This window comes from Clupea harengus, chromosome 13 (assembly GCF_900700415.2).
Source record: "Clupea harengus chromosome 13, Ch_v2.0.2, whole genome shotgun sequence".
Lineage (NCBI taxonomy): Eukaryota > Metazoa > Chordata > Actinopteri > Clupeiformes > Clupeidae > Clupea > Clupea harengus.
In genome coordinates this window covers 11,142,217-11,157,119 of record NC_045164.1, presented here as the reverse complement: position 1 = coordinate 11,157,119, position 14,903 = coordinate 11,142,217, and the positions used below count along the sequence as shown (strand labels likewise).

The 14,903-nt window shown below is 42.5% G+C and overlaps 1 protein-coding gene across 11 annotated transcripts in view; it reads left to right on the top strand.

Moving 5' to 3' along the window:
* Positions 1–5,075: 5,075 nt before the first annotated feature.
* dst (dystonin) overlaps positions 5,076–14,903 on the top strand; it is a 127,423-nt gene continuing 117,595 nt past the window's right edge. For 6 of the 11 annotated variants that reach the window (XM_031579604.2, XM_031579602.2, XM_031579600.2 and 3 more), the window contains exons 1-4: positions 5,076–5,526; positions 5,862–5,893; positions 6,240–6,428; positions 8,367–8,580. In XM_031579604.2, coding sequence (XP_031435464.1) covers positions 5,346–5,526; positions 5,862–5,893; positions 6,240–6,428; positions 8,367–8,580 — 616 coding nt within the window. In that variant the 5' untranslated portion in view covers positions 5,076–5,345. Of the gene's footprint in view, positions 5,527–5,861; positions 5,894–6,239; positions 6,429–8,366; positions 8,581–9,674; positions 10,147–14,903 lie in introns of those variants that run through there. The other 5 variants (XM_031579605.2, XM_031579607.2, XM_031579606.2 and 2 more) reach the window with 3 other exon arrangements.

Here is a 14,903-nt window from a genome sequence, read left to right as displayed (position 1 = left end):
CACAAGCGCTAGCCAATCAGATCCCGTTTATGCTCACGTCTAAAGAGCGGGAAGCTACAAAAAAAAGATGGCGGACCAAACTCCGTAGATGGTCGTATTTGTACCTAAACATTGTTTGTTGGACTTTTTTTTGCTTCGATTTTTTAAAAGTCACCTAGAAATATAGACACTGTACAATGTAAAAACCCCTTTATTGTAACTGAAAAATACGTCTGATGCAAGGTTTCTGACCACCTATCTAATGTTAGCATGCTACTACTCACAAGGTAAACAGCTTGCTAGTGGCGTGATTGGTTTGTTGACCTGTCAATCTCACTATAACGTCTCCGTTATCAACACAACCCCATGCGCCAGACTCCTCCTCCGCCATCCGTTGGATCAACGCATTCCAACGCAACCGTGTGAATGGCAGCTCAAGCAATTGCTGCACACAGGTAATTTCATCTAATTGAGATTTCCGTTACGTATGGCTGTGGGAGCCTTCGTTTAACATTGAAAAAAAGCTCTGTTAGAAGCGATAGGTTATAAGGATAACGGTCTTCAATAGTTAGAAATGTCTCCTGTTTGCTTATCCTGGTCAGTTATGTCTTTCAACATAGAAGAGTTTGTTTGAGGAAATGCTAGAAAGATGTATGAAGGAACAGCTAGTGCAAGTTGCAGAGCACTATGAGATAGAGCTTAGTAGTCAAATTAAAAAGTCAAATGCTACACTGTATGAAGCCATTAAAACCTTTTTGACAGACCAAGACATACTGGCGGCCAAACCAGAGGACCCAATTACAACTTTGGTCCCTCTAACCCCCTGTCTGACAGGGAAGTCGGGCCAAGAGAAAGGGACAATGAGTACGCCTTAAGAAGGTTGCAATTTGAAAATGATGACCAGCAAAGACTATTTGAAAATGATGACCGGCAAAGACAGTTCGAGCTCCACAGGTTAGTTAGAACTTGCTGCCAAAGGAATTTCGGTTCCGAAAACTCCTGTTGAACAGTCACCACCTCATGCCACGCCACTGGACATCAGCAGATGCATCAGGATGGTACCACCCTTCTCCAAGAGGGATGTAGACAAATACTTCCCCCATTTTGAGAGGGTGGCTACCTCACTGAAATGGCCCAAAGAAATCTGGACCTTGCTTCTCCAGTGTGTGTTGGTAGGCAGGGCTGAAGACAATTATGCCTCCTTGTCTGTTGAACAGTCCATGTCTTATGATGCGGTAAAGGCTGCGATTCTGCGTGCTTATGAGTTGGTTCCCGAGGCATATCGGCAGCGGTTCCGACATTACAAAAAGTGGGACAAGCACACCTATATAGAGTTTGCACGGGGAAAGAGCACTTATTTGATCATTGGTGTACCTCTCAGCAAGTAGACTCTGGAGTCTCTACTCCCTGAGGTGATTACAACATATCTCAATGAGCAGAAGGTTACCACTCTGGCTCAAGCAGCTGTGCTGGCGGATGATTTTGCATTGACTCACCGTGACATGCAGTCCACCAGATCATACGATGGTCTTAGAAACAGCGCTCCCTTCCGGGCTAAACCAAGGCCTGTTGTGGCAGGGCCTAACCCTGCGTCTCCCCCAAGGAGTCCTAGTGTTGCGTCTGGTGGAAAGTCTGACATTGTGTGTTTTTACTGCAGAAAGCCTGGACACAAGATCTGACTGTCATGCATACAAGAATGACCAGTTTAAGACTGTAGCTTTGGTTGCAGTTTCACAATGCAGGACTCGCTGTGGCTGTGGAGTTGGAAGTGCCGTTCGCATGGTATGTTTTAGTGAGAAGGCGGACTACTCTCTGTTTATAACCATAGGGTCAGTGTCTCTGCCAGGCCAAAGAAGTGTGCCTGTGCATATACTGAGGGATACAGGGGCTGCTCAGTCTATCCTGTTGGAGGGAGTGGTGCCTCTCTCAGCCAGGACTGCCACAGGAAGTCATGCACTGGTTAGAGGCATTGAAATGGGTTTTCTAAAGGTACCTTTACATCGTGTCATGTTCTCCTCTGGCTTAGTCACCGGCATCGTAGTGGTTGGTGTGTGTGCATCTCTGCCTGTGCCTGGGGTGGAGTTCATTCCAGGTAATGACTTAGCCGGGGGAAATGTCTGGGAACCCACTAAGGTGGCACTGCCACACGTTATGGTATGCGTTCCTCCAGTGTCTGACACGCCAGATGGGTGCGTAAAGTATTTCCCTCCTGTTTTCCCCGCTTCTGCTGTTCCTAGAGCTAAACAGCTCCAGGAAGCTGAGGCACAGGAGCGTTTAAGTTGTCTTTCTGAGGTTACCAGTCAGACTGACACAGGGAAAGAAGAGGATTGTGTTAATGGCAGTTCAGTTGAGGTGACTGAATCTGGCCCAGTGGAGTTGAACCACGTCATAGTGTCGCTGACTTCTGGGAGTCAGACACTGAGTGGAGCACTAAGCAGCTTCCTGCTAATGTGCTGGGCTATGTCGGTGGCTCTAGGTACCGTCTCTATCAAACCCGTGCTGCCGCAAGGAAAGCGTTACCGCAATCAAAGTGTAAGATGCAGCGCCCTTTCAATCGCAAGGCTGCGGCACAGTGTTTTGAGAAAGGGGATCAGGTCCTAGACTTGCTGCCCGTCATTAATAGTCCTTTTCAAGCCTGTTTTGCTGATCCCTACACTATTGGGAAGTGGTGTTCGGTTCACAACTATTTAATTAGCAGGCCACGCCATAAAAGAAGGTGCTGGTTTGAGCAATAGTGGTTCTGTGACTTGTTCTCCTCTTGTCTCCTCTTTTCCAAGGACCCAGGATGGGGAGGCCTGAAGATAGGTCAGGTTTTTTTTCAGGTTTCCTGGGAGGAACCTTCTTGGGGAGAGAGGTGTTATGACCCCCTGTGCCCCTGCACACCCCGTCTGCAGTCCCTGTACTAGCCATACGGAGGCAGCAGTTTGTGGGCCTGCAGCGGGAAACTGATTAGCGGTGATTACCCACACCTGCCGCCAGGAGTGAGTATAAAAGCACTGCAAGGTCTTGAGAGCGGCCCCTTTCAGCTTCCGCTCCTCTCATTTACTTTTGGACACACTTTTTGCAATCATCCCTACTCACAAACATACTCGCTTCACGCATCCACACATCTTTGAATCCCCTAGACTTTTTTGTTGGATCTTCCTTTTGACCAAATAAACACATTTTTTGTAACCATTCACCTTGTTGTCTGCCTCCTCCTTTTTATGTTGCGACCTCATGAGCCGGTCGTAACATAGTGTATAACAAGACAGAGGTATACACCATCATATAAACTTATATGCATACATTTGATACTTATTTAAACATAATCTTGCCTTCAACTAATACTCATACATTTCATAAATACATGCATATTTCTCAAAACTTAGTAAATAAATGTAAATATAGCATAATAATGATCCCTTAGACTTGTATAGCGCTTTTCTAAGTACCCAAAGACTCTGTATATAGGGCAGAACAAAACACAAAAAGAGCAAACAGAACATTTTAGTAAAAAAAAAAAAAAAAAACCTAGAGAAGCAGTGCGGAACAAGTCATGGAATGGAGGATAGGGAGAGAAAGGGAACAGGGGTTAGCAGGTGAAGGCGAATTTGAAGAGGGCTTGTTTGAACGATGGTAGGGTGGGAGCCTGGGGGATGTGGATGGCGTTCCAGAGGGAGGGTGCAGCAACTGAAAAGGCCGTGTCACCCCAGGTCTGGAGCTTGGTCCTGATGGTCTTGAGTGTTTGCGCCGGCGGACCTGAGGCAACGTGTTGGGGCGTGGCGGGGGAGGAGGTCTGAGGGGTAGGGAGGGGCCAAGTTATTTAGGGCTTTGTAGGTGATGAGTAACATTTTTAATTTTCTATTTATATATTTGGTTGTTTAGGTTTCTGTTTTTTCACCCTCAATCTGCGCCCCCTTGCTGTAACCCTGTGTACCACCCACCTGCCACACACTTCGGGAACTGCTGCATACAGTGACAAACCTGGTCAGAAAGACCCTCAGATGACGCATACAGCTACAAGATAATGATTTTGACAATTTATATTTCATATTCATTTTGAAAAATAGAACATATTATAGATTTGAGTGTGTTTGACCTTGACTGGTTTCACCAGCCTATTGCTCCCAACTCAGTTATCGCTGTGATTATAATAAACCCATCAATAAAATGATTATATAAACAAAGGGCCAGAACCTAGGTCTGGTTATACCAGGCTAAGTTTGACCTGAATGTGGGATTTGAATCACATGCAAGAGCACTGACAAAATCACCATGCAATACATTTTAATTTGTTTTAAGAGAGCCCTTAATTAGGACAGGAAATCACGCATTGTTTCTAAAATGTAAAAACTGAAGAATATCAATGCCAAGCAGACTCTAATCATCTTTACACACTCTCTACCTGACCATTTCTCCTTGAATTTCACAGTTTACACTTAGTCAGGGTTTAGGGTCTTTCCCTCTCATGAAAAGTCCCTCTAATGTTTTATATTGTGTATAGCAGGGTCTCCTTTACTGTTGAGAATACTTTTGCCAAATCATTTGCCGAAGCTCTTCTTTTCCCTCTATTTACTAGCAAACTACCACCACCCTAATCATATTCAATCTTTAGAATCTCTGATGGTGACATGAGTATCTTTAATCCATAACATGGTGGTCGTGGGGCATCATCTGCATGATGGTAGCTGTGTTCAAACATGATCTCTCTCTTTTACACATTTCTCTACATGCCACAATGATGAAAGGGTGTGTGCTGTAGTGTTGTTGAGGCTTACTTTTAGGATCATTCATCAACATTCATGTCTTTGCCACCTCACACTGGGTACCTGCCACCAGTTACAGCTGGCCTGGGCATGTCTTGTCGGCTAAAGATCCTATTTCCAGCTGTATGGGCAATGATTGATTTCATCTGGGAAATAACTTTTTTTTAGAGATAGAAAGAGAGAGAGAGAGAGAGAGAGAGATAGAGAGAGAATGCTTGACTCAAGACTCTAAATGATTTCAGCCTGCAGATTGCGCCCACGGATTGAGCGTGGTAGAGTAGCCAGACTTCACCTATAGAGATATATGGAATCTACAGAGACTCCTGCCTCTTTATCGTGTTCTGACACCTTTAAATGCTGTCTCCTCTCTCGCTCTGCCGCCTTGCTGAGCTCAGATGCAGATGCTGGCTCCCCCCTGCATGTGCAGTGAGAACGGGTGTCTTGCTGAGTCATGGGTTGTTTCCTCACATTGTTGAAATCAATACATCCTCGGCTAGGCTGTATGTAGGGGACTCATCTGCTACAAATCCCCTGCTAGCATGAAAATATATTTTAGCATTTAGGTCAAAACGAAGACGTGTGCGCGAATGAGTGCAGGTGGGGCTGCTCTACATCGCGATGATCGCTGCAGCGTTTCTAGTTTTATTGAGACCATTAAGCATCCAGTGTGTTCTGATATTATTGCTGCTTTTACTTGGAACTGTCGCGACAATCTTATTTTTCTGCTGCTGGCATCGCAGGCTTCGTAGCGGAAAGCATCCTATAAAATCTGTGCTTTCTGGGCGCTCAAGGAGTCGTGGTGAGTATTCGACACCTCATCTAATCCTGCTTTAATCCTCTGGGGAAATATAATTTCAGTGTTAACACCATTATATGTATATAGTATGATTGGGCCTGGAAGCTTGTGTGATCATTTTTTGCCTTCTGAGGCAATTGTAACTGCGTATCCATCTTTCTGACCATATGGAGCACAAAGAATGTGGCTATGACAAGTGTTAGATTACTCTAATTTGATCAATTGTAATGTATGTGACAAGCCTCACCCACTCATGTTTACGCAATGTACGGCATACTTTTGTGCTGTTGCTTTCACCACCCATTAAATAGTACAACATATTTCATTTATTCTGACAGCTGGTTTCCGAACACATCATTTTCGATCTGAGGTAAATCCTTCCCTGTGTTATCTGTCAAGGTCATTTTAAGTAATCTCTTTTGCATGAGTTGTGGCGTTTTAGGGGGTCGATTGTGTCCCTTTTCTAACTTAGCGCATTGTAATTACATTGTTACGCCACTCTTTGACTACTTTGGAGACTGTGAATTACGCATTGCGCATGTGTGATCAATATTTAATATGGATAATCTTGCATATCATACAATATAAGTGATTAATAATGTTATGCTCAAAGCCGCTATGAAGGACAAAGGTAACTGTTATTGCAACTAAAGTGTTGTTTTGTTTTTCTTCCCAAATTCGCCATAACCCTCCCGCCGCTTCATCGAATCATACAGGGCTTTCGGCATAGCCCACGTCATGCCAGGCGGAGTGCCAGAGCGCGTGTGGCGGAAGAGACCAAGCCTCTTGTCGACATAGTCGAGAGTGAACCAGACTCAACTCCCACACTGAGAAAACGTAAAGTGAAGAAAAGAGTCCAGCCTGAATTTTATCAGTCTATTCAGGTCACTCCAACACGTAAGCCCGTAGGTATTCTCTTTATCATAAGTTTGGGATGAACTTTAGCCCTAATGTTTGTAGTGATATGTCTCCAACATGAATATAAAACAATTCCATGGTATCAGTATCAAGGGAACAATAACTGCATTCATAATTGTAAAAACTTCACATGTAAATAAAATGCACTTGACATAAGTTATATGAAATGAAAATATGTAGCCTAATCTAATAACCTGCAGTATGGAGTATGGAATAGAAAATCACTTAAACTGTAGGCATATTTGAGTATAACTAAAGCCATCCACTACATAACTTTCCAGTGAATAACTGAAGTGGATTTCTGATGAATAGTCTTCTTTTGGTCTACTTAAGGATCTTAGCAAAGCAAATGTTTGAACATGAAACAACAGGATATAGGGAAAGTAATTGTGTGTGTGGATTTGGGTGTGTCTCTATCCGCTATGGTCTGCTCTTAAGGGTTAGAGTAGCCCATTGTGAGTCCACAGTCATGGCCTTTACTGGACAAGCTCAGGAACCAAATTGTTTTGATTTATTCAGCATTTTCTGTGAGCTTTTATTTGGGGCAAGTTGTCTTACATATGCAAATTATAATCACATGGCATAACCCAAACCCTTAAATCCTCATAAATTAAATATGATCTCTGTCATGCATTTACTCACATTGCATTGTATTAATCATGTGTCAGTTTTGATATTAATGAAACATATTTGATTCAGATTAACAAAACGTTTTGCAACATTTACTGTTACAACAAAATATTGTATTAACTCTTCTCAATTTTTTCATGAACAAACACAGTTTATGATGGTATCAAGGTCAGCACATTTACACAAATTTGAGACACACAACTCTACATGTCATGTTTAGATACATTTTTTTCTTAGTAAGCATCTCAGTGGTACTGTAACTCACAAAGACTGGATTGATAAAAACATGCAGCTTAGCACTCCCTTTTCAGATGTACCATTGTGTGGCCATGTCTTATTTGGTTACAGTGTAGAAAACATTTCTGAAAGTGGATAACATAATTTAGTTGGATGTAGAAAAATCCAGCCTGATCTCGCCTCTTTTCAGCGCTTATATAGCACGGATGAAATTTCACCTGGTTGTGGTATTTATATATTGGTTATAGGACCACACCTGTTTTTTTTATTTTTTATTTTTTTATATAGAGATATGTATACTTTAGTGTTAATTGTAATAAAATGTACTGTGGGGCTGTAATGACCAAAGCTACCAGGAGAGAAGCGCATTCTCTTGTGTCCACCACGATGGCGCTGTAACACCGCCTGTCTGAGGTTTGCTTGCGTTTAAATCACCAGACTAGGGCTTCGGTTTCCGTCCGGCTTTCATTTCGCTATCATAGGGAAGATGACGCGGTGCCATGCCACTGCCCTCACATCGTAGGGCGCTCTCTCTAGTCCAATCTGTTCACTTTCTCTTGGGATTTGACATCATTAAAGGCACCAGGAATCATACTGTGATACCCAAGCTCAGGGCAGTCCATCGTCGGAAGGGTGTGGTTCTGTCTAAAATGACATCGCACCGCTTTATGTAAATAGCAAGGGAAAACACCGATTTTTGTCTGTCTAGCTGAGGACCATGTACACAGCGGTAAGTGTTTTTCCTCCTGGCGGGGGAGCCACATGCAATTGCATTCTGCGCCTATGGCATCGCAGGTTCTGCCTTTTATTGTAAATTAGAGATGTAGACATTTTTAGGCTTGTGTGTAGGTTTGCTCAATTGTCTCGCTGGGTGTCCTGCTTTCCATTCTCTTACGAAACCTAACCCTATCTGTGTTTATACGTACAGTGCCATGGTGAGAGAAACAGCGTTATTGTCATCTGTATTGTTGCCTTCATTCATGACTGCTCCCATATTTTGATGTTCAGAGAACGGTAGGTAGGCTGAATAACACCAGTCTCGCCCATTGTTTTTACAGAGCTCCGGTTCGGGGAACGCATCGCTTCGTTGTTCTATGTCTTCATCGGCGGATTTTTCGGATGATGATGATTACAGTGTGAAATCTGGGTCTGTCTCACCGGCACCTGGGGACACTTTACCGTGGAATTTACCCAGACATGAACGCTCTAAGCGAAAAATTCAGGGAGGATCCATACTGGATCCAGCCGAGAGAGCGGTGCTCCGGATTGCTGGTAAGAAAGCAATTTCAGTGTTGTGTATTGCATAATAATAATAATTTAACCTACTATTATAATAAGGGCGTAACAGTATGCCAACTCTGTAATGCAGTCACAAAAGCATGACATTTAGCTCAAAAGAGGTATTTTAAATGTATAGTAGGCTAACACTTAGCATAGGCTATCTATTGTGGACCAAGCAGCATCTCGTCCGTGGATGTATTGTGGAGCGATGCCACCAGTTGTGTAGGAAACGTTTTTGTTTTGAGTGTCCATGTGCAAATGAGGATCGTTTTGCTGGCTAGTCTGTCAGCATAGCGAGGTATACCCGTGTCTTGTGTTATTTAAGGGAGGTCTTTCTAACAAGGCATGTTTAATTATAAGGAAAGGCCATAATATGCCAGTGGAACCAACACCTACTTTTTGTGACATATTTGGATGGCCACTTAGTTATCCAAGGTTTTAATATGTATTAAAAGCATACAGTGCCTGTACAGCCATATTTGCGCAATTAATCCATTAATAGGGTTATGTCGATATCAGTTATTACTCAGCAAATTCCAGTGGCTGTAGGCTCATGATGATGTTTTTTTTTAAACTTGACAAGAAAGCTTTTACATTGCATTATATAGTTCATGACATACATGATGTATGGCGAGACCACAACATTTCACTTTCAACTGGCCTGCTTGTTTTTTATTTATTATGCATTGTTGCTCCAGTTGTGCACCACAGCGCCATCGCGGCTGGAAATTGAATGGAAGAGTCTAGTTTTAGGACCTGTGCAGACAACCTGCTGGCGTGCTTTGGCACGTGGGTAACCGGCAAAGTTATCGACAAGCAGTTGCAAAGAAAAACGACATCTACATATTTTTAACTATTTGATCTCTAACTAAACTCACTGGGCTTTGCAAACTTGTTTGGTAAAACGTGTCTTAATCAAAAGAAAGTTTAAGGCGGCTGTATCATATTCCACAGAGATACATCTCTCCATGTCTGGCAGTTGTTCGTGTTAATGACAAACCTTTTTTTTTTTAAACGGTTTTGCAGATTGAAAGGAATATGAAAACTATTGTAGTTTGAAGTATTGAAGCGGTTCACTTCATCCTATAGCACACGTTTCATTGAACTGGCAAATAGTAAAATTTGATTGTGTAGGCTAATGGCAGATATTATCGTGAATTCGTTTAAATAAATGGACACTGGGAGGGGTGTGATTCCATTAGCAGAGCACGACCTAACCGCTCGATATGGGATGGCATTCATTAGGTGCTTAGCCGTTCCTCCTAGACCGAGCGTACAGCCGAGATTTTCTCTTGAAACCAGAGAGGAAGTCTCACCCATTGGATTTGCGCTGGTCATGGGAGGGGGGTAGGGGCGTTTGGGCGTTTCCTTTCATGGAACAACAGCGCAGATCACTCCGGCTCTGTCGGCCACCACTCCAGGCTCGCCTATATGCGGCTGCGGAGTGACCAACCTCCACCGCCCCGGTCATGGCTCGCTACACACCGGCGGCGCATATGCTAGCTGACGAGAAGGAATATCTCCAAGCTTATGAGGATGTCCTCGAGAAGTACAAAGGTAACAGAATTCGTACCCCACACCCGGCTTTATAAATCTGAATTCTGTTAAGTGAATATTAGGCTATCTGACTTTCCTTAAATAGCTCTGTCATTCCAGCAACAGAATGTTTGACAGCAACAGCGTGTGGTGGAGACACAGAGAGAGTCAGGAGGTTACAGTGTTGCTCGCTTGGGGTGTAACCGTCCCGCTTCTTATATTCTCGTCTGACAGCTACTGTCAACCATGGAATACCATGAGATGTGTAGGTCGCTAGTGTATGAAGGACTGCAATTGTTGTACAGCTGTGTGGCGTTCTGTAAACACTAAGATCGTAGGCTGTCATGAGATGACATGGTGACATCACCATCTAAACAGAATTCTCGCATTGTTTTAGTGCAGTCTTCTAATTTGAATTGTATCTGAACTATTCATATTTTCACATTTTCGTTTTGTGTAGTTGTGAAGCACAGCCTACACTTATGGTACAAGTGGGTGATTATAGAATTGTTTCTGAATTATGGTAGGCCATGGTTCTTGTAGATGAGCAATGATGTTATCTTGATTTGACAGGCAGGCTTACTGTAAGGCACCAAGAGCTCCATATTACTCCTCCAAAGGATCAGCTTCAATTTATGTCAGTCCCCAGAGCATCCTTGCCTGTGCACAATCACTTCCTGTGAACCAGTTAAATGGCTAACTGCCAGCTCATTTATTACAGGAAAACTGCAGAAGACATTTTTCATCTCCTCAGCAATGACAATGTATTTTTTCCATCAACTAATCTATTATGGGCCGATATATGATTTGATGTAAAATGTATTTAGTTTTTTACTGTTTATTCTCCACGACAGTGTATCGTTTTTCCTTTACTAAAAATGTTGGAAGGTGACAGCTGAATGAGAGGAGATGACAGAGAGGACAAACTTGTTGCTCCTGAAATATATTGTTGGTGAAGTAGGGCTGTTGTGGAATTATACTCGGTTAGTGTTACTCTGTTTTACATTCTCTTTTGGAAGAGCACAAAATTAGTTTTTCATACAGCTGTTGAGCATCATAAATAAGAGGCTGTCAGCTGTGGCCAGGCCCTGCACTGTGGGCGCAAATCCATTGGGATGTAGTTTCATTTGGAAGCTGTGACTTCCAGGCATTGGGTTATCGGCTAGAATTCATGGCATTGTTGTGTCTCATGATTAGTATATTTGTCATTGTGTCCGTATTCAGAATCAAAGCTCTCCGCTACCTATTTACATATATAATCTTAAAATAACTTAATTTTATTGTAGAGTACTTGGAGGGCAGTTGACAATATATTGGTTTTCTTGATATGGTATTGACATGGTGACGGTACAAATATTGTGTTGATGTGCATGGGAAAGTCACATCTTCAGCCCTCAAGCTTGTGGTAGGCTTCTTGTACTTGTCCTTGCAAGTACATTGAAAGGGATTCTTTCATACTTAAGACACCATGCTGTAGGGCAAGCTAATATTGGCTCCAAATCCAGAACAGTTTCAACAGTTTCGGTTGCCTGTAAGATCTGTTGTTCATCACTGATTTGACTAATAGAGAAGCCACTGTCTTGCAAACTGATGCTGTTCTTGTGACATGAAGTCATTGTCATTACAAATGAAAAAAAAAATGAAAAAAAAATTATTATTGGTTATAGTTAAGAAGAAACAGCAGTTATCACAAATAAATCACAGTGATAGATTTTGATATGAGATGAGAAAAAGATTAAAATATGTCCTTGAAAACAAGAATAGTCATGGTGTTTGTCAAGTTAAGATCCATGAAGATATTCAGTTTTTCCATGGAGAGGAGCCTCATGGTCATGTGATCGTGAGCTGTCCTCTATTATTTATGGAGTGCAATATGCCATTGTCTGGGTTTGGAACTGTTATTGTGTCATTCTACCACCGTTATTCCACTATTAAGCAAACAGTTATCATACAACAAAAAAAAATACCAGTTGGATATTTGTTTTTAAATTCTGTCTGATTGCCTCTTTTATAATAAATGTAAATGATGCTAGTTGTTTTTAACAGACAGTTTAAGGTACATAGACACAAAGCCAGTCACTTGTTGGAAGTGATTATTTAATTGTGGGCTCCCTGGTACCATACAGAAGCACCAGCAGTGGAAGGCTAGTGAACCTCTGTCCACGTAAACATACTGTATGTTGAAACAGCACAGGTGTGCTGCTAGCATTGGTGTGTGCGAGGTTAGGTGACCTTCTTGTGACAGCACCACATTCCAGGGTTGTGTACTGGGTAAATAGGATCTTGAGACTATCTCGCTCTGCTGATTTCTAGCCTTATATTGGTGCTCTGGTAGCAGATTTACGTGTCAGATGAAGAAAGACGTGTATACATTCCACTGACCTTCCTCTACTGTTTGAAACTACCCAAACGAGACATTGAGACTAGCCAGATGAAAAAAATGGGAGCAAGACGGAGAAGAAAAAGAATTAATATCTTTGTCGTGAAGCATTCCTGAAAGTGATTTTCAGTACTACAGAGACGTACAGAACAGTACAGCAGCTGTTCTCCCAACAAAAGCTCTTTAGAGTAGGCGTCCGGCTTTTACTGTCCACAACGGTTTCTCCTCTGAGAGGACAGTGTCTGTTAGCGCCCAGGCCCATGGCAGTGGTGGAAGCTTGGGTAGCTGTGGGCTATCAGCAGTTAAGGTTCTGGAACAAAAGGCCAGACTGAACCATCCTCAGACCTACCCTTTGCAATCTAGAGGAAACATTCTGAACTAAATAAACAGGGACAGGTTTCCTGATAGTCTGTGTTGCACAAAGTTGTGGTCAATCTGTGACTGATAGAAGGTGATCTCTGCCACACCACTGTCATTGTTGAACTACGAATGGTTGACTCATTGCCACTGTGTGTTCCGCTCAGGGCAATTTTTTTGTGTTGAGCATAAATTCTCTATCAATTACAGGTCATGGGAATACTAGTCTATGGGAATACTAGCTTGGATCACTCGGAAGGCAGTCACCTCTTCTGTGACAGTTAACAGTTTGTGATGTTCATAATTGAACTGTGTAATGTTCTGTCTTCAGGGCTGTATGATTCAGAACTGTGACAACACCACTCCCTTTACCAGTGTGAAACACTGAAAAAGTGGTCAATTCAGAAGCTAAGAAAACATGGCTTTGTACATACTGGCTTAAAAAGGTTAGAAAAGGGTACAAGGAAGGGCACACAAAATGTAGCGTACATTTTTTTTCTCCACTCCACTCCAATTTCCCTTCCTCCCACAGATGTTAGAAAGACAACAATACTCAACTAAGTAGGTATTACCACTAATTACATACAAGCAACCAGGATTGTCTTTAGGGCAGTGTTCCAGCACCTCTCAGCTGTTCCAAATGCATTTCTAAGGCCTAAACCAGTTTCTTTTCGAAAAAGCTTTAATCCTGTCGCTTTGAACTGGACTGAGATATACCCTGCACAATTAGTCTGTAAATTTGATCCTCAACCAGTATCCCTGGCTCTCTACAAATACACAATGGCCACTGCACAGGACCCGAGATGTATGGACCACAGTGTTCTAGAAAAGCTTCTTGACAGGCAAAGGGGATAAATTATGTAAGGCTTTGTGGCTTTTCAAACAGTAGATCCCCTACCATTGCTGAAAAAGCCGTAAGATTTATTAGAAGTGGGTGTGTGTCTCGGTGGATTGATTGGCTGTCCTTTCTACTATGTCAAGAGGGTTTTTTTGTACTGAATTCCAACTATTGTGTAGTAAGACATCAAGTCCGCCGAGGGGCTGGCTACCTCTTTGGGGACCTTGAGGCCAAATGAGACAAATGACTATTATATGCATTATTATGGTGTGTTGCAGGGATGGTATGTAGAGCTCAAGGGTCTTCACCTTAGCTCGAAGGGTCATTTTAGCAGTGTTACCTCACTGCTAACAGCGTGCGTGTTGTTTGTGAAGGGAATGTTTATTGTTTTTCCCTGGGAAAAGATTATCTTAATCTCACAGCATTGCTATTTCAAGTATTTCTGTGACTCGTGGAAGTCTGCATTTGCCTAGTGTGCAAGTTAGCAACAGCACTGATTTCACAACCATTCAATTGATTAATGCACTGTGGGTGTAAGGGCACCTTGTCAATGAAATTGGAACCAACCTTACTATATCAATTTACTACAGTTAGAGTATTCACTGTTGATTGATAGTTTAATCTAACTTTCAATATTTGCCATCAAAGTGGGTGTGATAGTTTCAATCATGAATGTTGAAAGTGAATGGAAACACTCCAGCATCTGCTCAAGGCAGACAGAAGACTTGATGTCCAGACAGCTTGACTCCAGAACCAAATATTGTGATGCAATCGTGGATTTTGCTGCAGCTTGTCAAGACAAATGCTGTATTCAGCTTTTTAAAAAGAGAACTGGCCATTTCCAAATCGGACCCCTAACATATGTTTGGTTGTTTTGTTTATTTTCGTTGGGTGGATGCTGCTGTTTTGAGCTGGGCATAAAAGCTGGGGTAATGTCCCACAAATAGAACTTGTAATTGCAAACCAGTGATGGGCCAAGCGGTGCTAGACTAGCAGGGCGCTGTTTGCGTAGGTCATGACACCAGAGCAGACGGCTGGAGCGTAGCTGATCATTCACATGACCCATGCCCAGTGCTTCAAGTCATATTTTGCTGACTTGTTTTCCATGGCGAAATGAGGGATAGGGCCTCCTTTAGTTGCGTTTAAAGGTCTGTTATTGTGTGTGGGTTGCTAAGCTACTGTGTAGGTGGAGTGGTAGTCAAT